At 37.1% G+C, this 26696-nt stretch overlaps 1 protein-coding gene across 2 annotated transcripts in view; it reads right to left on the reverse strand.

Annotated features, from left to right (window-relative positions):
* Positions 1-2976: 2976 nt before the first annotated feature.
* Positions 2977-26696, reverse strand: part of THSD7B (thrombospondin type 1 domain containing 7B) — an 882043-nt gene continuing 858323 nt past the window's right edge. For both annotated transcript variants that reach the window (XM_058301029.1, XM_071216471.1), the window contains 7 exons: positions 24032-24191; positions 22628-22801; positions 22431-22526; positions 20177-20259; positions 14709-14901; positions 10337-10424; positions 2977-4162 (listed from right to left, as the gene is read on the reverse strand). In XM_058301029.1, coding sequence (XP_058157012.1) covers positions 4081-4162; positions 10337-10424; positions 14709-14901; positions 20177-20259; positions 22431-22526; positions 22628-22801; positions 24032-24191 — 876 coding nt within the window. In that variant the 3' untranslated portion in view covers positions 2977-4080. The remainder of the gene's footprint in view (positions 4163-10336; positions 10425-14708; positions 14902-20176; positions 20260-22430; positions 22527-22627; positions 22802-24031; positions 24192-26696) is intronic.

A 26696-nucleotide genomic window follows, 5' to 3' on the forward strand; every position in this document is an offset into this window, starting at 1 on the left:
GGATGTATTTGGGGTAAAAGTTTAGCTCTCATCAAAGTCAGCTGCCAAGTGGTGAAGCAAGATGGCTGCCTATCTCTGTTTAGGTCTCTGCTTTTCCCTCCAAATCTACCGGAGCTCAGCTGAGGGCAACCAGGCATAGAGCTTATCTCTTCCCTCTATCAGTCTCAGCTGCTCCTCTTTCTTCCTGAGTTCAGCTGCAAGCCATCAGGATAAGGCTCGTTTCTCCCTACGGTTCCGTTCCTTGAGCTTCTATGGGCTTCTCTCCTTACAGCTCAGCAATGGCTGAAACTGCGGTCCTTTCTCTCACATGGCAGAATCAAACATGATGGCTCTCTTTTCCTGTGTCTGTCTTTCTCTGTATTTCTGTTTTTATCAAATCCAGCAAAAGGGTATAGATCCAACCTGAGTCACGCCTTACTGACATAGTCCAATGGAAACGGTCTCACACCCAAAGGAATAGATTCATTTACAAAGATAATCTTCCTCTTTTGGGGATTCATAAAATAATTTCAAAGAGCCACAACCCTATTCTTCTGTATGTCCACTAACCAACACCAAGCTTATTTTCATTGTTGGGCATTCTTTTACACTAGCTGGGCCCTCTACCTGGAACAATCTACCCGAGATTATGAATTTTTCTCTTCATCCTATTTGCAAACTAAATGCCACCAAATCAAATATCTTTTTTTTTTTTTTCCAGAATGGCCTTCCCTGACAGGTCAAAGTAACACTCCAACCCAAATTACCCTCTACCTCATTGTCCTGTATAGTTTTAATTGTCACCAAGTGAAATTATTTGCTGTGTGTTTATTGGCAAGCAGTGTTTCTACTTCTTGCTGTGAGTGTGTAAGTGCCACAAGTGCAGTGAGTTTGTCTCCTTTTTACATCTGTAGCAAAAGATTAGTACCTAGAGTGGTGCTGGGCACATAGTAGGTATTCAAAAAAAGTTTAACAAACGAGTGGAGAGGAATGCCCCATTCAGTTCCAACTAATACTACATTGAAAGATTGTTTTAAGATTTACCAAATTTTCATGAAAAGTTAGAAATCCAAATTTTTATATGAACTCCCTCAATTTTAAATAATTGCAACTAATTTAAAATATAAAACTCCATGCATGTCAAACTAAATACTTCTGCAAGCTACTCACCTGGGACTTCTGCTATATAAATTTATGGAGTAAAGAAAGCACTTGATGTTTTCTATCTCTGCTCTTTCTTACACTGTGCTCTTTCTTACACTGTGCAGTAGGAAGGGTAAATATTACTTAGGTGACATCCTTGAGGTAATGGCTAGTTAGCAGCAGGCTTAGGGCTTAAATAACATCTTCTGATTTCCCACCCATCTTTGTTGACTCTAAGAATCACTCGTAAGAGTTGTTTTTTTTTAAAGACTTATTTATTTAATTCCCTCCCCCTCCCCTGGTTGTCTGTTCTCTGTGTCTATTTGCTGCATCTTGTTTCTTTGTCCGCTTCTGTTGTCGTCAGCGGCATGGGAAGTGTGGGCAGTGCCATTCCTGGGCCGGCTGCACTTTCTTTCACGCTGGGCAGCTCTCCTTACGGGCGCACTCCATGCGCGTGGGGCTCCCCGCGTAGCGGGGCACTCCTTGTGCGCATAAGCACTGCGCATGCGCCAGCTCCACACGGGTCAAGGAGGCCCGGGGTTTGAACCGCGGACCTCCCATGTGGTAGACGGACGCCCTAACCACTGGGCCAAGTCCGTCCCAAGAGTTGCTTTTACCGTAACAGCAATACATTCTTGTAAGGAAAAGCATTTCCAGACTTCATGCATTAACTTTTGCAATTTCTCATCAGCCTATGTATTATTCTTTTTAACAACTTGGCTTGGCTTTGCCCAAGGGGGTGGTTTTCCCCAATTTTTGGATCTATGTGTTATAATTGAACAATTTTCAAGTAGAAGTCGGTGAGGACCATATTTCATTGATTCAACAGTGTAGTTCCTAGCACTGTACCTAGCACATGGCAGATGTTTAATAAATATATATAATTTGAATGCGTGAATACAATCTATATTATGATATTTGAAAAAAAAAGGGTGTAACTGGAATACAAATCTTTTGAGTACCTAACATCTGAAAAACTACTTTACTCAAACCATGAAAGTTGAAAATCCATTATATTAGGACAAATTCAATATAAGGGTAATTATTGAATCTGTAGGTAATGAATAAATTGTTTGTATGATCTAATGGCCCAAATTCTGAACAGGGTATGTAACAATAATTTTAGATAATATTTATTGTACTATTTATATGTGCCAGATATTAAAACTTTATATTTATTATTACCTGTCAACCTCAAAAAAAAAATAATTTTATTATTTTATTTTTCTGAGTCAAGCAATGGAAGCACAGAGAATTTATACACCTTGTTTAGAGTCATACGGGCAGTAAAAGGCACAGCCAGAATTTGATCTCCAAAGCCAGCTCTGTTAAATTTCTCTGAAGTTTACTGACGCTTCAGCAAAGTGAGAACTAATAGAAGAGCAACTCTGGTAGTTATTTCCTTTGCCACTTTATTGAAGCCAGCTGTCCTCTTTTTTGCTTACTCTTTTCTAAACATGGTGTCACTGGGCAAAATCAGTTACTTGGAGGCCTTACTTAGCTGTGAAACTGTTCATGGAAGTCAAAGCATGAATGACAATTTTCTATAGTCTGTCCACTATATCACATTTCTAACATTTCCATTTTTCTTAGGTCATTTCCATACCAATGTTTGTACTATGACAGTGGTGTGTTTTGATACTTATCTGAGCTTTAACATTCCTCAAAAGCCATTCCATTGGCTCTCTTCCATAGTGTACCCAACAGGGTTGGGAGCCTGGGAAAGTGTTTCCTTTCTCTGTCAGTGATTTCAGCTGTCAGACCTTAAGACAATAACACAAGGAAACTACTATTCAAACGTTTTTGTCAAAGCGAGGACACTTTAGAGTGAGTAAATATGTAAGAGCCAACATCTCAGTCTCTTGAGCACTTTATTTGTTATAAATACAAGTCAATACCACAAGATGGCACCTTCTTACTTTCAACACCTAAGATTACAATTATCTTCATAAAACAGCCTCACCTTTTAATGTGCTGTTTTAGATATTATTGAAACCTTATAAAAGCAAGACTTTCTACAAACAGGATCAGTGTTCGATGTATATTAAATGAGGTCAGATAATTAAATTCAAAAAAAGAATTTATAAATATTCAGATAAGAAAATTGAAATTACAAAAGCAGAGTTTGTCGTCATTAAACTGAATTACAACTGTGGTGATTAGTGCTATATCTACATGGCTAAAATTTAGTTAAAATACAGTTTTAGTAATCAAGTATTCTACCACATCCTCCAAAATAACCACCTATTTCACTTGTACATTCCTAACATTCAATACAGATTTCATTCAGAAACCACCGCTCATCTAGTCCAACAATTTTGCACACTCTATTATTTCCTATAGATGCAATCCATGAAGTGCCATCATCCCCTGGCTACAAAACAAAATACAATATTTAGAAGTAAAAACTTATAGAATTTCTTAAATGGTAACCCATTCTCTCTGTGTTCATGAAAATAGGCAATCCAATTTGAAAGTCTTTGAACCAATGTAAACTTTAGAAAACTCAGTATTGAAGTATGGGAAGAATAAAGATTTGCACTAATATAGTGCATAAAAATGCAATGTCAGACTCATTGTTTGCAGTGAATGCCTTGATTGGACTTTCCTCTGGATTGTCATCATGCTGCTGAAGATAAAGTTTACTCAAGTCTGTGGGAATTCCATCATGTTTTCTTCCTCCCATTTCCAAACAGGAAGAGAAGGGTTTTCAGGTCCCTTGGGAAAACCAAAAAAATAAAACACTCACACCCACAAACAACTAGAAAACAAAATGGCAGACCTAATGATCTTTGACTCCATGTTCAAATGAAGTTCAGGCAAAATTACTTTTGCAGTATTTGTATTCTGCCCAATATATCACATCATGAGATTCCTCAAAAAACTGAGAAGTCTGAGAGCTACAAAAGAGAAAGCGGTTAAGGCAGTTGATGTCTACATTTGGATTTCTTTTTCAGGTTACATATCTAAGTCTCCATCGTAGGCTAAGGTCAGAGGCTTCTGTTGGGGAGGTGTGCTTTGATGTGGTTTTGGCTTCTTGCTGCAAAGGAAAAAGAATTCCTCAGTTCATAGAGCTCTCTGTTTCATCTGATAAAGACAACATAGAGGTATAGAAATTCACATGCTTAAATGACAGACAATTCATTTCTCTGACTTGCAGGTTTCTTATTTAAATACCAGTCTCCTTTAGTCCTCTAATATGGAGTAGCTAACACTTTTTTCAATAACTGAAAATGGTTTAGTGGAAATAACAAACTTAGTGGAAGGGCTTATTTTCCTTACTTGTTCTTCTTTGTACACAGTATTGAGGACATCTGCTTCTCACTTAATTCCTCAGCTACTGCTTCCTCTGCATCACTGATGTTTAACATCAGCAACAGCTGGAGTAACCAGGCTCCTGTGCTTTACACTGGTCTTTTTTTTTTTCCCTATTCTTTTTTGGAGTTAATACAATTCTGCTCCGACCTACTGATATTTAGCTGTCACATCCCCAAAATTTGTCAGAACAGTATCACCAATTCTTCTCTGTGTAAAGCCATTCTCCACTGGTCTCTGTGCTACCTCAGGTCCACAACTTTGCCAGGTCAGGAAAGGCTGCTTTTCCCTCACAAAGAGAGAGAAACTGAAATTGAGTGACATTCCCATATCACACAGTGATGCCTCAGATGGCCAGGCAAAACGTCCTGCACTACATTCCTGGTTTCTTTTGATGGATGACTCTCAGCTTACTTTTATTAATATTTATAGCTCAAATTCTCCATGCACATCTCCATCTACATACTGATCCTCTCCCTCCTCAGTGCCTTTGCTTTGTATTCCTTCTGAGCCCAGCTCTTTTCAGTTATCTTCCCAGTAGGGAGTGAAATCTCTCCTTGCCTCCAACTTTCTCTAATATTTGTTTTAGTGTAGCATCTATTATCTATTGGATACAATTCAGTGGCACCTACTACATTTACAATGTTGTATAACCATCACCACTATCTATTTTGAGAACATTTCCATCACCCCAGAAGGGCACTCTGTACCCACTGAGGAATCATTCCCCTTCTCCTCACCATGCCCCCCGAAACCACCAATTTGTCCTCTCTATGAATTTGCATATTCTGGACATTTCCTATGGAACCATGGAGTATGTTGTCTTTGGTGCCTGACTTTCTAACTTAGCATAATGGTAAAAATGGTGACTTTTATATTATGTAGGTTTTTACCACAATAAAAAAACGTGCTAGATAAAATCAAAATGGTTGTAGAGAAAATTATTGAGTTTAAAATGCTTAAGTTCTAATTCAAGGAGAAAAATTGATTTTGTATTTTGGTGTCTGAAGCAAATGAGAGAAGACTAAAGAATAAAGAGAATGTGATTTAAAAAAACAAATACACACAGGAAGGAACCCGAGGTCCTCTGGATGAGCCCTTCCCAGCCCCTGTCTGCAGCTGGTGTTCCCCTGGGATCTGTTGCCTGCTGGACATGGGCTGCAGGCAAATGACTTCCTGCCCCAGACGCTGAGGAGACACCAAAACATGACTTGGAATCCTCTGTAGGTGGATCCTCACCCTCCTATTTCCCTGCTTCCCAGGTCCTTTCCACTTCTCACAGTGGGTATTGAATAATTATCTGAATAATAATGAGTGTAACTTTATCTTAACGTATAAGTATGTTCCAGGGACTCTAATTATATTTCTGGGCCCTGGTTCCTGTGTAAAGAACGACCCCAGCCGAAATGGAGACCTGAACGCTCTAATCCATAGTACATTAAAGTACCAAAGAAACCACACAAACAGGATACATGACAACTTCTATATCCACTGTGGAGGGGGTGACAGGCAGGGATGGGGGGATCCTAATGTCAGAAAGAGTATGAGGACATTCATCTGAAATGCCAATACAAGTCTTCCCCATACCCCCTTCTTCTGCCTTTCTTGGAGGAGAAGCGTGAACCCACTGTGGACTGACCAGCAGGTGCTGGCACTTCTCAGCACTCGAATTCAAACTGCAACGACCCATGCCTCTGCCAGCAGAGATTTAAGAGTGTGGCGAGTGCTGCAAAAAGACTTTCATTTTGGCAGCTACCGATGAGGGGCAAGACTCTGGAAGTGGGAGCACCATTATAGACCTGGGAAGAATTGTAGCCCCAGAATGGATGTTGTTATTTGGAGAAAGTTCCAGGAACTATATCTAAGTCAACTACAAGTTCACAAAATTGCCTCATGGATCTTAATTGCCAGGGTAGCTGGGGCATCAGCAATATTTCTAAAACCTTGCACAAATGACAGGTGTACAAAAGGTCGTATCTAACCAAAGTGGTCTTTAAGAAGATACTTTTCCTGTATTTTCTCAAAAGCATTTCCCAGTTTTATTATAAATTGCTTTCATCTAAATTATATACCTACAACCTGACATATTATAGCAGTTGTCTCATCGGAAGCCTGTTATTTTGAGGGGAAATGTAAAATTTCCAAAACCATTATCCTCAAAACTTTCCTACAAGCTTTTAATAGAATTAGATACTGTGAAAATATCTATTTGGATTTCTTTAGGCAATTCATATGTAATAGCAAATGGTATGCCTATCCCCAAATGTCTACCCTGAGGTTACCTGTGAGATAAGGAATCTCTAAGAAACATAAAAGCTATTGGCACTATGTGGCATCTAAAGAACCTACAGGATTACTCAAGGTAAAAAAACTATGGAGGCAGAAGGACCAGTAAAAAAAGCTCAGACTCTGGCATCAGGAAAAGCTGGAGATGATTCTACCAAGCTGCTGACCTTGGGTGAGTTAACTTTTCTGAAGGTCATCTACTACTTCTTTAAAATGGGGGTGAAAGTAGCATCACCTCACTGGATTATTAAAGCAATCCATGGAAAGTACTTTGTTTGTCACATAAATATTGGACTTTTCTCCAGATCTTTGTCTCTAAAAGTCAAGGACAATAAATTTGTTTTCAGTAATTCACTCATTTATTCATTTGCTCAAGAAATATTCATCAAATGTGTGCTCTAAAGAGTGATTGGTAAAACAGTCATTATCTGTCCCCCCACAGTCCTTGGGGTTTGGTAGACAAGGAAGATGTTTCTCTACCTTATACAAACAACTACAATATCAGAATATGGTAAATGTCACAGAGGAGGCATAGAGAGTTTATTCCAGACCACTTCACGAGGAAAATGCTGTTATTTGAGTTGGGCTGGGAAGAACTGGTAGAATCTCAATAGCTATAAAGGAAAATCCATTCTGGATGAATGGGATGTAGGGAACAAACCACAGACGCAGAAGCCTGTTTGTTGAATTAGAAGGTATCACTCTAAGTGCTCCACTATGTGCTTTAAAAACAACACAACTTTTAGTTTTGAAGTTATTTCAAACTTACAGGTCAGCTGCAAAAACAGTATGATCCCCAAAATGAGAACTCCAAAATACTTTCCAGGCACATTTTGCCACATTTGCCCTTCCCTTTCCCTCCCCTCCCTTCCCCTCTGCTCCCATTTTCTAAACATTTGAGAGTAGGTTGTACACATCATGCTCCTTGAATACTTAATATTTCTATCTACTACTATAAGTTTTTCTCATCCCCAAATAATTGCTCAGAAAGGAGTAGCCTTATATTCAATTCCTATAAAATCTTTCATATTATGAAGGACTATCTTTATGATATAGAACATTTATTTTGATTTTTGTTTTTCTTAGACATAATAAATAACCATACATGGGACCAATAAAATGATCAATTCTCCTAATGTGTGGAAATAGGTCTTGGGTCAAAACTTCCAAAAACAGCAGCACAGACAGATTCAAATATGGGCTATATTTCAAACAATTGAATTGAAGGGAATCTGCTAATTTTGACAAACTATTTGATTATGGAAAGGGAGACTCAAGCAATGACAAAGGGACTGATCTCAAAGATAAATGTGAACTTAGAACAAAACTGCTTTACAAAATATGTAATTGGACAAAATTAGTATTTTATAATGAGATATTAATATACAATACAGTACTATTAATGAGATTGTATAATTAAACTCATTGATTATGTATTAGAGTAGATAATTCATTATCTAAATCCACAAAAATTTATTCTGTGAGCCAAATAATTATTATTTTTCCTTTTTTTTCTTCAGGGAGAAAATAAGGACTCCAAACTGTCCAGGCTATATGGAATTGGTGGAAGGTGAAGGTGGAAGAGTTTTCTGGGCCCACATTTTGAAGACTTTAGTTGCTTGGCCAGGCAGCCAGAATATGAGTTTCCTTTTGATGTCATTGAGAAGTCACTGCCACTGTCTGAATAGAAAGGGGAATAATCACCTGGAGCTAAATTTGAGGAGGAATATTCTGGCTGTAGACTTCAGAAGTGAGTAGGTGTGAGAATGCAAATATGGGGTTATTAGGCCACTCCTAGATGGGGATAATTCGGGCTTATCATTGGGGGTGGAAAAAAAAATAGACATGAGAAATAACAGGCAGAAATATTTATGTAATTTGGTCAGAGAAAAGTAATTAGAAATTTCATTGATTTTTGATATTTAAGAAAAATTCTAGAATTCCATGATATATTTAATTAATACCGAGAACCCAGAATTGCACAAATGCCTCAATAAATATTTCCTGGTGAAGGAATGGACTAAGGTTAACATATTTTTAGATTGGAAGGAAGAGAAAAATGTAAGATGTCCAAATGTACGAGAGTTAGTAAAAGTTAATTTTAAAAATCTCTTAGATACTTGAGGGAGAAGGAACCATAGGATCTGGACTTGAGGAGATGACTACCAACAGCTAGAACTCTCCAAGCTATTACAGACTCATGAAGTAGTGGCTATTTAATTAAAACTATACTGTACTGTCTTAATGCTTTGAGACATGTCAAATCTTCAAGCCCACTGTTGCATATTTTTGTCCTTGTTCTCTATTTTTTTTCTGTTAGTAAATGCTTCCAATCATTCCATACTGCATATAAAGCTTTTAACTTCACACTTGCTCATTAAAACAGCATGTAGGCAATACTAAGAAAATTTATCAAATCAAACTTAAAAACTGTTCCAATCATTTCACTATAAAATGAATGACGAACTGAAGGTGTTACTTTTCACTATAACGTTGTGAAACATTAGTTGGATAGAAATTCAATTTTTAGAGATTCAACTTCTATCACTATAGGTGACAGCAATAATTAAAGTCTTCTAATTTTCTTTACCAACTTTCACTGATCCAATGTTCAAAAAACACCTGTATAGCTTTGGAAACAGAATTTAAGGTTAATATACAAAGGCTGCTTTTGAATTGAGATCAAAAGTTGGGTAAAAATTCTCAAGGAATTAGTGTATGAGACAGATTATGGATTATAAACATCTGGATTTGGAGAAAAAAGTGAAATAACACTTTCATCTCATGAAAATTAAAAAAATATTTGAAAATTCTGCTTAGGAAGCTAATAGAATATCCGTAAGACATTCAAATATATTTACTTCTTTCTGGTTTCAAGAGCACTTCATCATCAACTAAGATACATTCTGTATAATAAACTAATCATCACGTTTCTGAAAATAATACATTTTTAGGAACTAATAACTTTAAAAATGGAGTTTTCACAGTCAGTTAAATTTTCTCTCATAGTTGGTCAATGTAGGAAATCACCTGGCTCTACTATTTAAAATACACTAGTAGGTTGTTTGAACCAACTGGTCAGTTCAACCTAACTGGTCAAAATAGGCACTTTAGAAATAGAATTATATAAAGTAATGTAATATGGTTATATATTACAATTATCTGGAGAGCTTTTAAAAATATAGATGACCTGGTCATACCTAAGACTAATTAATAAAATCAGTTTTAGGTAGCATCCAAGCATCAGTATTACCTAAAACTCCTCATAAGATGCTAAGATACAATGACAGCTGAAAGCCACTCATCTACAAGGTTTAACTCAAAATACTCAAGTGAGAATATATCTCATGATTTGGTTTTTAGACTTTCTGATATTACTTAAAAACAAATAAAAGAGTGTTACATTAAATGAGTGCAGTAAAGATAACCATCTCCTATTTCAGCTACCTAATTTGGGAACATTGGATTCTCACTACTACTACTACTGGAGCTAATGGTGACTTCGAGGGTTGGTTTACAATATACAATGATCCTGACCTGAGTTTTCTTTTAGTAGTAAAATATGCCACCCATAAAAATGTGGAAAATAAACATTTTACTAATTAATACTTACCAAACAAGGTAGGAAGTGAATACTAGGAAAATCATGATAAGAAAACCACCACCTGAAACTCCATAAACCCAGATTTTTACTCGGCCATCTGTTTAAAATAGAAATAAAAAGAACCAGCTTAGCATACAGAAGTCTACGGCATTTGAGAGAGAGGGAGGGGGGGAGCATAATGTCTGACAACCTCACACTAACCATTAATTCTGGACTTGAAACGAACATCGGTGCCTTAGCCAACTACACACTATGCTCCAGATGTTAGCAATTTCTGGCATACTCCACAAATTGCCAGCAATAATCAAGAATTGACAAGGTCCATTCCTGGAACACTAGAATATGGTTCCTTTCCAGAAATTATGTTTGTGAAAGAAAACAAACTCTATATTACATGGTACCAATTTCCGTGGACTCTTATAGACAAAACAGATTGCACTACTCTGACCTTTCGTGAATTAACCCTCAAAGACATACATTGTAACTGCATGACACTAGAACATTTATTTAGCTAATTGTTTTATTTCTCACCTGAATTCTGAGATTTTCATAATCAAAAGCATAAGTGGAAATACCCACATATGATAGCTATCAACTGTCAAAAAAAACCAGGTGAATTGTAAAATTAATAACAGTCAAGCAAAATCTTTTTACAATACCGAACACTGGCAATCATTATGTCATAAAGTTAATCAATTGGTAGACTATTTTTACTTTATGTGTAAGTATGTACAGTTGAATTAATTTAATACAGAAGTATTTCAAAACATTTTCACAATGTAAAAATGAACAAAGAAAATTACAATAAAAACCAACACAATCCCACATGCAAAGATGTTTTGGTGGCTTTGCTTCCTGAGTGATGTTGGGTCAAAAAAAACTACGTGACCATAAAAGCTAATCAAGTCACTGAATTACTGTAATATTATGATTGTTTATGTACAAATAGACATTAATTTGGATTTGGTATCTTCTAGAGTTAAGGAAAAGAGATTAACCAACTATTCCAACCTACTTAGTGACTTTTATTATGTAAGGTATAGCTTGATTGTATGCATGGCGCCTTTCTGTATGTGATAAAAAATTGAACTCTTTCTGGCAATCGAATAATTTTTTGCTCTATTTCATGTGAGCATATAGCTAGCAAACTTAGAATTGAACTAAAAAAGGCAATGCCTTAGCATCCGAAAGGAATTGCATTCCTCATGAAAAATATGCACACATAGGAGGTTCATTACACTACATGGATTAACAGGTCCAAAATACACATATCAGCATCTTATGCTAAAGGCTACTACAGGATAAAAAACCACTAAACATCCTATTAGAAGCAACATTTTAAAAAAATAAAATCACAATTACTTTCTATTATATTATAGCTGCCTGTTACTGTTTTTGCTTACAGGACATTTTCAAGCTTCAATCAGGTTTGAGAATGAGTCTACAATATAGTAATGATATTTTTCTATGGTCATAAAACTTTTAACAGCTTTGATTCTGATATCTTTGAAACACTAATGATAAAATCTCTTATTCTAAGATTTTTACATTGGCAAGAAAACATTCACTGAGTGAGACAGTACCTTATTTCTCATTGCCAACAAAACCTCAGAGAGCGGAAGCTTGGGGAGCATGCAGTGCTATTAAATACCCACTCTAGAAGCATTTATGATATCTTAGCCATGTTACTTAAAAATGATTAATATAACTTATTAAAAAAGAATATAATAAACAGGATAAAACTTTACAATTATTAGAAAAAAATGTGTAGTGAAAAATAAGTTTTCCTACCTCCTTCTCTTAGGTCCCTATCCATGAACTACCAAGGCTACCAGTTTCCTTGTTTATTCTTCATTTTTTTCTGCACATACAAGCATATGAATACACACATCCCCACATACAACTTCTAAAAAAGATGCACATCTTCTACAAAAATGGTGCATATCTCATACTCACTTTTATTTAAAATTTTTTTGCTTAATATATGTTGAAATTATTTCCATGCTAGTTCATAAAGATAGGTCTACTCCATTTTTAAATATCTCTGAGATGTTATTGCACAATTTTACCATTTTTTGTTTTACCATTATTCAATTTATGAGTAGATTGATTCCAGTCATTTTCTATATAACAGACACTCATAAAATGGGTATTATTTACATACTTCTTTTAGTAGATGTGTAATATATCTGTGTGATAAATTCCTATGAGAAAATTTGAGGTTAAAATGTGTATACACATAACATCTGATACATATTATCTAACTGTCCTCCTAAGAGGTTGTTCCAATTTATACTCCCACTGACTTAATGAAAGTTACAGACTCTCTCCCCAGATACATAGATAGGGAGGGAGGGAGAGAGAGAGACAGAGAGAGAGACACATGTATATTCACATACGCAGTATTATTTATGTTTTAGGTAGACCCCCAAAGCCCATCCATGAAGTAAAGGCTTAGGTCCTCATTTACAGATCTGGAGACTCATTTTCCTGAGACCTCACCCAAATTTTCTTCCTGGAATTGGATCTACAGGCCACAGGATGAGCTTGGGTACATTTCATATTGGACTTCTCTCAAATTAAAATCGACTATTAGTTGCTCAATTCATAAAACTAATGAGATGGTTTTAAACAACTGTGGCCTGCCTAACCATACAGGGGACTCAAAAGTTGAATAAGATATGGGAGTTGTCATTAAAAGTTCCTTGAGGAATGTAAATCTTGTTTCTTCAACTTAGTATAGGGTCCTTCGGGCATGGGCTCTATCTTCAGCTTCACTTGAGTACATCATCAAGGCACTTTCTAGTAGGGTGTTTTAGTTTGCTAAAAGCTGCTGGGAGCAATACACCAGAAATGGGTTGGCTTTCACAACGGGGATTTCTTGACTTACAAGCTGACAGTTTGGAGCCTGTGAAAATGTCCTCATCAGGAGACGCTTTTCTCCCTGAACCTGGCTGCTTGCAATCCTGGACTCCTCGGTCACATGGCAAGGCACGTGGCAGCAACTCCTGGGGCTCCTTCTCCTCCAGGCTTCCTTGCCTTCAGCTTCCTGCTTTGTGGCTTTCTCTTTGCGTCTGTGTCCTGTGAATTTCAGCTTCGACTTTCGGGGCTTTTTCTTTCAGCTTCTGGGAGTTTCTCTCTGTTCCTGTTTCCTTATTCATCCCGTCTATAAAAGACTCCAGTAAGAGGATGAAGGCCACTCTGGGTCACACCCTAATGAAGACATCTAATCAAAAGGTCCCACTGACAAGAGGTTCACATCCATGGAACTGGATTAGCTCTAAGGACAGGATCTTTTCTGGGGTTCATGAAAGACTCAAACTACCACTTATGGCAAAAGCCTAAGGTCTGGGAAGAAAGTTCCCAGGGTATATTTTGCCTGAGCTTTGTCTGTCTTTTCTGTCTCCATGCCCGATCAGTTATTCTGCTTCCCTCAGTCATTCCTATACTTTGGGTCCTAGAAGAGGTATGTACGTCAGCTACAGAGAACTTTGCTTTCTCTCTCTGTCCAATTCATAGAGTGGGAAGTAGAGGCCTGTGGTATGGAAAAGCCTTAATAATCTGCTTCTTTTTCACTCATAAGTGCTGTGACCTCAGTGAAATTAGTTTGCATTGGGCAGTTTCAGTTTCCCAATCTCTAAAATTGGGGTAATGATACCACATTAGGTTGCAGAGACCAAATGAGATGATTTATGAAACATGACTAGCACAGAACTACAGTAAATATATCTAACAAATATTGATTCCTATCCTAATAACCTCGTTTCAGGCCCTGCAGGATGACACTGTGCTAACTAATACCCATGGCAATTTCACAGAAGGTACCAAGACATTGATTTCATAGATGAGAAAACAGAGGTCCAGAGAGGTGAAGAAATTATACCCAATCACAAAACAGGTAAGGTTGAGACATCTTACCAACCATATCTGTCTTCCTTTGAAATTGATGGTTTGCCATTCCAACACTGCATCTCAAACTAGATAGAGACCATGGACATTTTCTTAGATATCTCAAGGGCCTTAAGAATTTATCCTGTATTTTACCTTTCATTTGATTGTTTTAAAAATTCATTTAGAATGACTAAACTCTTTAGAAGAGATAATTTATAATTGAAAATTATTTCAAAGGATAATATTTGGCTTACTTAACTCATTGTATCTTAGACCTCATTCTCAACTAGCCATGAGAACTTTTTACATTTAAAGGGAGCATACATTATATAATACGCAAATATGAGAAACTTTGAACCAGACCATATTACCTCTCTCTTCTCTCCTCTTTTTTTCCCTTTTATTCTGTTTTTCTGATCATGTCCAATGGTTTCAATATGAACTCCTCTCATGAGAAAATCTGCATTTCTTACTCATAACTCATACTCACCTGGATCAAGTGGTTGAAGAGACCATCCTTTAAAAATATCATGTATTTTTGAATTCACAGGTCTGTTTTTTCCAGCCAGGTTTTTAACATCAGCTTTTTTATCCTCTGAGCCAGGTACTTTCATACAATAATCCAGAAAACCATTTGATCTCATTATCTCTGTATAGCCGTTCTCACAACCACAGACTCCACCCTATGGCATAAATGATATTTTTATGGTTACACAGTAAATTGTGTAGGAAATGAAACCAATTTAAATGTTGGAATCACTTAATATTTGCATGATATACCATGGCAATTTAGGGTTTTCAGCAAAAGATTTGCCAATGAGATAAAAATTCAATAAATAGTCTTTCTGAATTCCAAAGCAGCCCTTAATTGTCAAGGTTTTTAAATGTGTTTATAATTCTGACATCTTACAAATATGAAATCATAACCCTTTGTCAATAGAGGTCATGAGCAACATTTTCTCTCTGGTAGCTATGTTTAAGGCAGGGCTTCCTGACAAGGGGTCTGGTAGCTTGAATTGAAATTCAAAAAACATTATTTTGGGGTGGACGTGTCGGTACAGGCATGATATATTTATTAAATAATACATAGGATAGTGCAGATTTAATAAGGGAACCATGATTTTCACCTGACTGGCAAAGAGGTTAAGAACTTCTGGTTTAAGGCATTCAGTCAAAGGATCCTCCCATCTCCCCACACTTTCAGAAGCTCCAGCCTGCCCTCCACATGGGAAACAAAACAAGGGGTTATTTACATATCTTCTCTTTGATCTCTTGATCTCTTTGAGGTCCACCAACTGTCCAAGCTGCTGAATGAGTCTTTCTACCACCTTCTACTACTTTCTACCACGGTCTACTAAATACTCTGGACCACCTCTCTGCTCACACGCTTGGTTCTGCACACAAAGAGGGCAACCCAGGGTCCAGAAGGAAAAGGTGGAGGACAAGAGTCTTGACCAAAGTCTCACATCCACGAGAGGGACGGATGAGCTTTGCCTCCATCAAAACCACCCTGTAGTAGCCCGAGGGTAATGCCACAGCCCATCCCAGTTGCTATTTTGATTAATGTCCTTAAAGTTTGTCTGTGGACTCTTGGTCATTTTGATACAATGTGCCTTTCTGAGAAGCTGATTAAGATGACATGTGATAAACAAGGAACCCTATCTGTCACTTGAAGTGAAACTGAAAATAATTGCCCTTCTTCCAGCAAACATAAAAGCAATACAGAAGAATAGGAAAAAAGATAGGCATAAGTTATACATCTCTATGACTTTACTTTTACGGCTCTTTACCTAAAACCATTTGTCTGGCATTTTTAGAATAGGCCCTAGCCTCACATAGCCACTCTGGTCAAATTTATTTAGGACATCAATTGGTGAACCAACTCAAGATTGTGAGGAGCAGTAGATACAAAACTAAACCAGGGCATCTCAATCTTCTACTAAGGAAAAGTTCAAGAAAACACTTAATAAAGTTAAAACTCTCCATATTTTAGCAATTGGTAACAGTCTTCTAATAGTTAATTATTATGGTATTTCTGATTTGTTTTAATTGAGGGTATCACACTGTGTTCCATGGAGAGACCTAATTAAGAAAAGTTTTATATGCTTAGCTATTAAAGCCATCCTTTCAAGATGCATCCCTATAGTAAGTCTAAAGAAAAGTTGTGACCAATCACATTTGCCAAGCATTCAAGAAAACAGTAATTTATGCTTTAATAAAGAGGACATCCAGCGAGTATTGGAAAGCTACAGCTTCTGTTTCGCAAATATCATTAGCCCAATTGAAAGTGTTGATCTTTTCTCCTCTCCCTTCTTTTCTCCTCTGCAAACCTAGTCATTGGCTCTTCTGTGGTTAAGAACTTAAACCACCTTGAAGTAGAAGAGTTGTAAAAAAGGATTTGGTATATGAATTATTCTAAGCAAAATATTTTTGGAAAGAGCACACTATAAAAAGAAAACTGTTTCTTTAAGAAATGTGATATAACATTTTTAGAAATTACATATGCACTGTACTCTGAATGCCAGTGATTAGACTCTGTTACAGTATATCTGATAAGGGATTGATTTTCATTTTTTTTATAAGGAGATCACACAACTTAATGACAAAATGATAAGTAACCCCATTAAAAATGGGCAAAAAGAATTGAACAGACATTTTTCTGAAGTGGAAATACAAATGGCCAAAAGACACACCAAAAGATGTTCAACATCACTAGCTGTTACGGAAATGCAGATCAAAACTACACCTGGATGGAATGGAGGAGAGTATGGGCCATGATGTGGACCATTGTCTATGAGGTGCAGAGGTGCCCAAAGATGTACTTACCAAATCCAATGGATGTGTCATGATGATGGGAACGAGTGTTGTTGGGGGGGGAGAGGGGGGGTGGGGGGGTGGGGTTGAATGGGACCTCACATATATATTTTTAATGTAATATTATTACAAAGTCAATAAAAAAAATAAAAAATAAAAAAAAAAAAAACTACAATGAGATATCATCTCACACCATACAGAATGGCCATTATTTAAAGAAAAGAAAACTTAAAATGCTGGAGAAGATGTGGAGAAATAGGAACACTCCTTCACTGTTGGTGGGACTGTAAAATGGTCATCTTCTGCGGAAGATGATCTGGCAATCCCTCAGGAAACTATATAGAAATTCCATATGCTCCAGCCAATCCTGCTATTAGGAATATGTTCAGAAGAATTGAAAGCAAGGGTGCAAAGAGATATTTGTACATTGATGTAAGAAGAAATCAACTGGGGAAGCACAAGACAAAATGGAGTAACCCTGAGGATATTATGTTGAGTGAAATAATCCAGACACAAAAGGATAACTATTGAATGGTTTCACTGATATGAACTAAACGCAGTGAGTAGATTTATGGAATTGGACTATGAAGTGTAGGTAGATCAGAGATGGAATGTGAGATGAGAAGGGGGAGAATATCCTGGATATATGTAGAATGTTTAAGAAGGTTAAATGTAAATATGTGGTAATGATTGGACTTAATGGTAACACATTATAACGAATGTAACGAACACTGTTGATTTATGGATGTAATTGTGGTTGAAATGAGAAGTCTAGAAAGATTAATGTTATTTGTGGGACAGCTGGAGGATAATATTGGGAATGTGTAAGAATGATTTTGGAAGTAGATGAGGTTTGTGGTTAAAAATATAAATACAGGATTATCATACAGGGTATTAAGAATGTGGTGATATGTGGGAAAAATATAACGTTATTTATAGATTATAGTTAACAACAACATTGTAATGTTTTTGTATCAAAAGCAAAGTCGGTACTATATTAATTCTAAGGTTAAAAAAAGAATATGGGTTTGGTTTTGTGAGATGTGAATAAAGATTAAGCATTTTTTTCTCTTCATTTTCTTAAATTAATAAGGAAACTTGACTGTCATTTATCTAATGTGTGTGTCCTTCTGAATACTAGAAGAACAACTAAGTTAGCAGTTGGAATTAGATGAGATAAAACTGCCTGAAAGGAACTTTTAGGAGAAATGTTTCCATAAATTGTTGTTGAACTGCCTTTTTCTGTTTTTTTTTTTTTTATGTTTGTGAATTTGAAATAAAGTTAATAAAACATTTTTAAAAAGAATCCATTACACATTTTTCTGAGCAGTGGTAGAGAAGAGTTAAGAGAGGTTGAGTGGGCATTGCCATCCCAGGGTCTGCAGGGTGAATAAAATATGGATTAAAGTAGACTTACAGGTATTTTACTATAGAATTATTGTTTCTCTAGCGATGGAAGAAATTATACCATTGATGTGGAGACAGTGTCCACTGGAGTTGCTAAAGGCAGGGAGAGGGAAATGGAGGTGTGGTTGGGGGCATTTTCAGGACTTGGAGTTGTCCTGAATGATGTTATAGGGACAGATGCAGGACATTATATATCCTGCCATAACCCACTGAATGGACTGGGGGAGAGTGTAAACTACAATGTAAACTATAATCCATGCTGTGTAGCTAGTGCTCCAAAGTGTACACATCAAATGCAATGAATGTGCCACAATGATGAAAGAAGTTGTTGATGTGGGGAAAGTGGAGGGTGTGGGGAGTGGGGCATATGGGAACCTGCCCAATTTTTTAATGTAACATTTTGTGCCATCTATGTATCTTTTAAAAATAAATAAAAAATATGTTTAAAAAAAGAGTTAAGGGGAACAAGATTCCTGCTTTATATATATAGATACATTTTTTTCAATCAAAGCCATAGTCAACTTAAATGCCACATAGTTAACTTATTTAAAATAAGAATAAAATTTTTTTCACACTATAGCAATCATAATGTAATCCACTTTAACTAAATAACATTTAGCAAATATGAACATGCATTCATAATATTGTTCAAAATAATGGAGGTATATGCAAGGCCCAAAATAGAAGAAATAAATCAACTGAGAATACTCACTGGTAAATAGACCTAACATAAATTACATATCTGAATGTACAGATATGCAATTTATTTTAAAAATTTAAAAAGACTGCTTTCCTTAACACTTGGCTCTGAGCAGAAATGTTCAATAGCTGTGATCCCGCCTGCAAATGCTTCTAGATGGTATCATGGGCATGTGGAACTGCTGGTGAACTACAGCAGACCAGAGACTATCCCACAGCAAATGTGTAACACAGCAATTAAAATACTTGTAGAATTTATAAAATTGTGTGGGGCAGAGTGTAAACTATAATGTAAACTATAGACCATAGTTAGTGGCAATGCTTCAATATGTGTTCTATGTGTTCATCATTTGTAACAAATGTACACACTAATGAAAGTTGTTATTAATGGGGGAAAGTGTGGGAGGGGGAGGGGGTGGGGCATATGGGAATCCCCCATATTTTTTATTTTTAAAAATTTTCCCCTCCCCTCTCCTTCTCTCTTTCTCTCCTTCCTGCTGTTTTTGCTGTCTGTCTATTTGCTGTGTGATCTTCTGTATCTATTTCTCTTTTTGTCTTCTCATCTTTCTACTCAAGGATTCACTGGGATTTGACCCTGGGGACCTCTGATGTGGAGAGAGGTTTCCTGTCATCTGTACCACCTCAGTTCCTGGTTTCTGCTGTGCTTCACTTTGACTCTCTCCTTCCTCTCTTCTGTTGTGTCATCATCTTGCTGCATAACTCATTTGCACAGGTACTGGCTCATTGTACAGGCTCTTGGCTCGCCATATGAGCACTCAGCTTGCCGTGTGGGCACTGGCTCGCCATGCAGGCACAATTTCTTTTTCTCTCTTTCTTTCTTTTTTTTTTTTTTACCAGAAGGCCCCAGGAATCCAACCCAGGTCCATTCATATGGTAGGCAGAAGTCCTATCACTTGAGCCACATCCGCTTCCCTCCCCTATATTTTTGATGTAACATTTATGTAACCTAAAACTTCTTTAAAAATAAAAAAAATATATTAAAAAAACCATTGTAGAAAGTGTCAAAACCCAACTCACCTGTGTACAGTAGGAGAAAGGCTTCCTGCAGGCTGGATTGCACTGCCGAATAGCAGCAGGCCGTGCCCGAGGGGAGCAGCCTCCTACAAAGGAAACCCCAGTGTCATTTGCGGATTTTTCTATGATAAACATTTTTAAAGTTTTGGTGGTGTTTTTTCCCCTTTCCTCTCTGACACTGGCCACTTTGCAACAGTATTATTTTAAAAATCCATCAGCTGACGGCATGGCACAGCCCTATTTTACTGCTTACACCAGGGTGCGCTGTCTGAAGCGGGAGGCTCCTCTCACAGAGGATGAATACGGTAGAGGTTTTATTCCTGCCCAATGGTAGTGTGATCCTATCATATGGCTATGCTCGAGGGCAGTTCAAGAATGGCAGGATCAGTAGAAGGACTGATGAAATCTCAAATTAAGTTCAGCTGCTTAAAGGCTCGTTCTACTTCTAGATTTTGACAGCTTCTGAGCATCCAGCTAGGAACTAAGCCAATTCATTCCACAATAAAACATCCAAAGAATGCCACTTATCAATTCATGGAAGCACAATATCAAAGACTTGGGTAACATTTTTTAAATGTATATTTACCACAACACACACACACAGTTTTAAGCGGAAATATGTAAACTCCAGAAGAGGCAATATTCTTTCTGACAGAATACTTGACAGTGCTCAGTAAACATTTTCCAAAACTGGGGTGGGATGATGCTATGTCTCTATGATCTGAAAATCATCTACTTGCTAGTCTTGCCTTATTGGAGTCAACATAGAAGGAGAGATATGGGGAAAAGCCTAGAGAGAATTAGGGAACAAAATCTTGACTTGCTATACAAGAGTAATAGTTAATCTGGATTTATATAATATTAGTTACATTTATAGACAACGGCTTTTACGTTGCTGTAATTGCTAACTACTTATAGTTAATTATATAGCTATAAAGAAGCTGTGGGCCTAAGGTAAGGGACAGTGTGACCTCAAAAATAAAACAAATAATACAGAAATAAAAAAAGAAAACCCACAATCTAGAATTAGCACAAGGTATGATATTGATTACTTGAGTGTTAGTGCCAATAACCACACAGTCTTGTAACCACCAATTTATTCTGGAGGGTTGTTTTCCACTCTTTAAACCAGTGATCTGCAAAGCAGTGTGTGGACCCCTGAGGGAGGGGAATTCTTGGGAATTGGGAAGAAAATATTAGAATTTATATCACTTATAAAACACATTTATTTAAATTTTGAGAATGAAATTTAGCTTTAATAATATGGAGTCAATGGCTGGATGCTGGTGGCCTGAGCTTATTTGTCAGATGAGCACACGGTGTACATGGCACCTGAGGAATTCTCATGGAGTAGAATGCTTTCTGAGTTTCTGGTTAGGTAAATTTACTATCCTATCTAGTTTTAACAATGACAAAGTGGACAAGTAGCTCCAAAAGACTGTAGTAAATAAACTATGGATTTAAGGGAATACTAATGATGCAAGAGCAGATAAACAAGAAAATGGTGGAACGGATAACTCTTCTATTTCTATAAGCACTTCTCCCACCCCTGGGATAAGCTCTTTGTCAGATGCAACACAGAGTAAAAACACTATCAATTTCATCTGTTCTGACAAGAAAACATTAAAAAACCAACTTTAATTTTAATTTATTGAGAAGAGCATTTGTTCATTAAAATTGCACCCTCCATCATGAATGAGGACCCTTTCCTTAAATCTATATGGTGCATTTAGATATTATGTAAAAATCATGCTTAGCAAACTATTAAAAAACTAAGCTTCCAGTACATGAATATAAGCATTTATAATTTACAGCAAAAAGTTTTTTTACCAATAAAAATAGAATATTTTAATTTTACCTTTAGCAACACATTTAATTTCAATTTCTGCATATGTTGTATAATATGAGATATCAACGCAGTAGTACAGAAATATGATATGTTGAGGTATGTCTTCAAAAAAACTTTAATGATAAGGTACGCGATTTAAAACTTTAGCAAAACAGCATCTGTTTTTTTAAAGGAAATTTCACTGTTGTTCAGCTTATTTCTTTATTTAACTTGCTGGATATATTACAGGTCTCCGAACAGAATCGCTTGGTTTCCAAGATGCAAAGGTCTAATAATAATTTGTCATGAAAAGCATCTAAGGCCACCTGCCCACTCATCCACTGCTTAGAATTCGTAAGCTAATTCCTCTCACAAACAGTAACACTTGGAGATCTTTCTGAAGCACACGCTAGTCTCAGGCAGGAATACCTGTGACGTTAATGCCATCGGAACGTTGGCACCATACAGTTCTCTCATTATTGTTCCAAAGACTTGCTTTCCATGTGTAGTGATAACATTTGCCTCCTGCAAGTAAATAAGATGACAGCAGTTCTAGCACATCTCACATAAATATAGAATAAGCACTAATCTATTAGGGCTAAAGAATTAAAAAGTGCTCTTGGTACCTGTACAAGGGCGTGTTTCTAGAACCTGTTGGGGGCACCTGTCTTGGCTCTCAAAAGACTGAATTATAAATGTCCTTGACCTAGATTGGCGACCCAACGTCTCAAAGCTTCTTCCATCCACACAGGTTAATTCACACGTGCTCCACTCTGACCATTCCGTTAAATGGCAGTCTCCTGGATGGTAGAGCAACACAGTGGAGGAAAACAGAATGGAAACCGACACTTGACAACATTTAAATGGATAGAATTCTTACCGGGATTTGTGACAGTGCTAGTGATATAGGCAGGCTCTAGATACTATTTTGACTATTTTTCTACTTACAAAGAACTAAGAATGATAGAGTAATTTATGGCTCAATTTACTTTACAAAAGATAGTGTCAAAAATTAGATTATCATTGCTCTGCTTCAACTTGTAGTCATATCTAGGGAATACTACATGTCTGCCAATGATGATGAAACTTTTAAAAGGGAGAGGTAAAGATTATAGTAAAAGGGAGGAAGTAGATTACTGAAATGGAGTATCTTTTGACCCAAAGAACATTTAGTACTCTAGATATATATTTATATTCTTTTTAAAGGAATTCTTCAAGTGTGTATTCTACTACATAAAAATATTTGTTGTATATATAAAATGAAACTTGTGATTCTTTTTAAAGAAATTCTTCAAGTGTGGATTCTACTACATAAATATATATATATAGACAGGCACATGTATATAAATAAATGTACATTTATATATATCTCTGCCTATGCATATGTGTGTATATATACAAAAATTATAAGAATATATAATTCTTATACCAAATTATAAAAATATGTTACATACCAAATTATAAGAATGCTAGTTACATTAAGATTATGCTATATAAACTAAGCTGTGTTATCAGGATTAAAACAAACTCACACATTTTACGTAACTAAAAATTACCTTCACATTATACAGGATGTTACCATTTATAGAGAGCCTTCTCAAACCCAGAACCTTGCTTATTCCTCACAAAACCGTCACCCAGGCATCCAACCATATGTGGATTTAGCCAATAGTTTTGCTGGTCAATATGTCTCCAGGGCAGGTCTTTACCAAAACGCTTTGTAGATGAAGAAACCATTGTTCAAAGGAGATAGGCTATCCCTCCCAGGTATAATGCTATTGAAGTGGTAGAGACAAGATTCTCTTAACTTAGGCCTTAAATCTCCCAAGTCCAGTGCTTTTTTTCTCTTGCATACTCTGCCATACTTGAGGCAGTAGGTATAGGACAAAGTGGTAATCACAATTGAAAATGAACTCATGTTCATTAAGAACTTCAGTTTTAATGACATAGAGCTTCTCCAGAATAAAGAAAATAGAAAACAGGATTAAAGGACCACCGTGAAGGCAGTCCCAATCATTAGAGTTGCATACCTGGGCAAGGCACAGAACACAGCTGCTTCAGAATGCTGTCTTGATAGGGCGTTTGTCCACACAGCGCATCATCCACGCGTACAGCTCTGGGAGAGACGGAACCGTTGTGGACCACACAGGAAAGGCTACGGACCTGGACTCCTTCCCCACAGTCTCCACCCTGTTGGAGTGAAAGGAAACTCTCAGAATTACCCAAATAATTAGCAGCTCAAAATTTTGGTTTCTGTCACCCCAGTCTAAGAAAATCCTACTTTACATTTCGGCAGCTTCCTCCCCTTGGGAATTCTCTCTCAGTTATTGACACTAAAGCAGCACCTAGCAATACTTCTTAGAGGTAGGTGAGAAACTGAAGTTGAAAGGCAAATTTATACCACGGAATTTATGTACTTGCAATATGACAATACATTTTGGAACTTAGCCAGAATTGACTAAATATAAAAATATGTAATTTGTCTAGGCATATGTGATACAACGGCCTAATCCATAATCACTCCCCTAGAAAGCATGAACAGTCATGGGACATAAATTTCTTTTTTATGTTGCTTGTTTTGCTTTTGTAGGGAATTCAGTGCTTTCTTATATGGATTAGGTTTGGGTTTCCAGTAAAACATTGCTTCTTTCTATTGCTACAAGAAGTGGTTTCCCAAGCACGCCTTCTGTGCTGAGTAATGTTCTTTGAAGATAGTCACACAAATCTCACTCAGATGCATCTAAGCAATTAGGAAAATGTGGTGCAGTATCTCACAGAAACAGAATACTAGAATTGGGAGGGCTCTTAGTGGTTTTCTGGCCCAATCATCAGCCTGGTGAAAGGTTCCCTTCTATAACATTTTTAGGAGATACTCATAAGATGAGTATTTTCTCCTCAGTTTTAGTCACTATCTCAAAAAGATAATGTCAGGTAGTGCTCACTACCTCAAAAAGATAATGTCAGTTGATAGCCTTCGTTTTAACATGGGTACTCCAGGAAACAGAGCCTGAGGAAAGCCTCGTACCATCCCAGGGCAGCAAGAGGTAGGCTAAAAGCACTGAAGCAGGAAAGGGCGAAAGCAAATACGAGGTAGTGCATTACCAAGTGGGCCTCGACTTCACAAGGAAACGCTTGGCCACCCACGTCTTGCAGACACTGTGCCTCAGAACCACAAACAGGTAGAGGGACGTGAGGAAGGAGAGGCATTTAGAGGCCAGCTCCTCCTTGGATCCAGGTCTCATTGATTAATATTCATCCCAGGGAGTACCAGCACCCAGCATTCCCAAGTTGTGTTACTCAGCTTAAACTAAGTCCAGAAGTTGGTGGAAGAGCCAGAGCCTTCATGAGTACTGCTGCTATGCTAGCCAAGAGAGAGAGGGAGAGACAGAGAAAGAGAGAGAGACAGAGACAAGACTTCCCAATGTTTGTTGCTTTGCTGCTGGAGGCAGGAAAGCTACAACCCATTGCAACTTTTCACCAGGAAATTGTTTCATCTTTCTTATCCCTTCTCCTCCTGCAGGACCCAGGAATGGCATTGCCTGATGTTTGCACTACGACAGCTCTTGCAGGAGCAGGAGAGATTAAGTTAGCTAAAGCAGTCCAACAGCATTCCAGAACATGGAGAAGAGACCCAGGGGCTGAAAGACCTGCTAAGCACCAACCAGAGCAAGGTGCAGTGGCAATGCAGCTGGGTGCCAAAGGACAGTTGTGGATGAGCTGCTGGAAAGGCAGGGCTGCCCAGAGAGGCTGCTAACTTAAAGGAGGATGTGACTCAAAGACATATTGGAAAAAAAGGTAAGGTGCAACTTAAACTCTAAGGAGTCTGAAGGGGAACATAAATTAGGGTCAGAATGCACTCTTTGAGAGATCTTTTTATGGGAATTGTGATTTATCTAAGATTTAATTCTCTAGCTTGATTTAGCAATACTTCATAATTGCTCTAATCTTTTCAAGGGATGCTGTGAAATGTTACAAAACAAAACAAAACAAACACACCAAGATGTGATATTGTATCTAAATGCATTTTTCAGAGATGAGTGGGGGTACCAAATCAATTTATAGTAGATTCATTCAAAGGAAATGCTCTAATAAATTTTTACTCTCTAAACTGGAGAATAACTAATGCAAAATGAATTTTTGGGAGGGTTCTTTCATATAGGGTGTTATTCCTGATGACAGATCCACTGTAGAATCATCTAGGTATATCTTTTACTAGATAGCATCAAACTTGTGTATTTAGAGACAAGGGGCCGAAGATACCACAGCATGTATGACATTTGACATTTCTGGTATCTGAAACCTCAGGTAACAAAAGGTTGAACTGATTAGTCCTTCTGTTTGACACTCTGCAATACTCCTATGAAGAAATGACAGGAAACAAGCCTATATCAGAGATCGCTTTAAAAAACAAGACAAACAACAAGATGCTTCTGGGACCTTGGGATCACTCCATATTCAACCTTTATAAGACAACAACGTAACCAATGTGAAGAGAAATCAGACTCAGAATGATAATTTCATTCATAAAGCAAGTATCTGTTCACCCACATACATCAGACTCTGCACATTTGGGCCCAAAATATAGGCCTACGCTTTTTAGCAAGATTGGATGCAGTGAGGATTCACTTGCTGACTCTCCACTGGACAGATAACTCATGAAGGGTTTACATACACAGCATTGGATCTCCACCAGAT

Source organism: Dasypus novemcinctus, chromosome 7 (assembly GCF_030445035.2).
Source record: "Dasypus novemcinctus isolate mDasNov1 chromosome 7, mDasNov1.1.hap2, whole genome shotgun sequence".
NCBI lineage: Eukaryota > Metazoa > Chordata > Mammalia > Cingulata > Dasypodidae > Dasypus > Dasypus novemcinctus.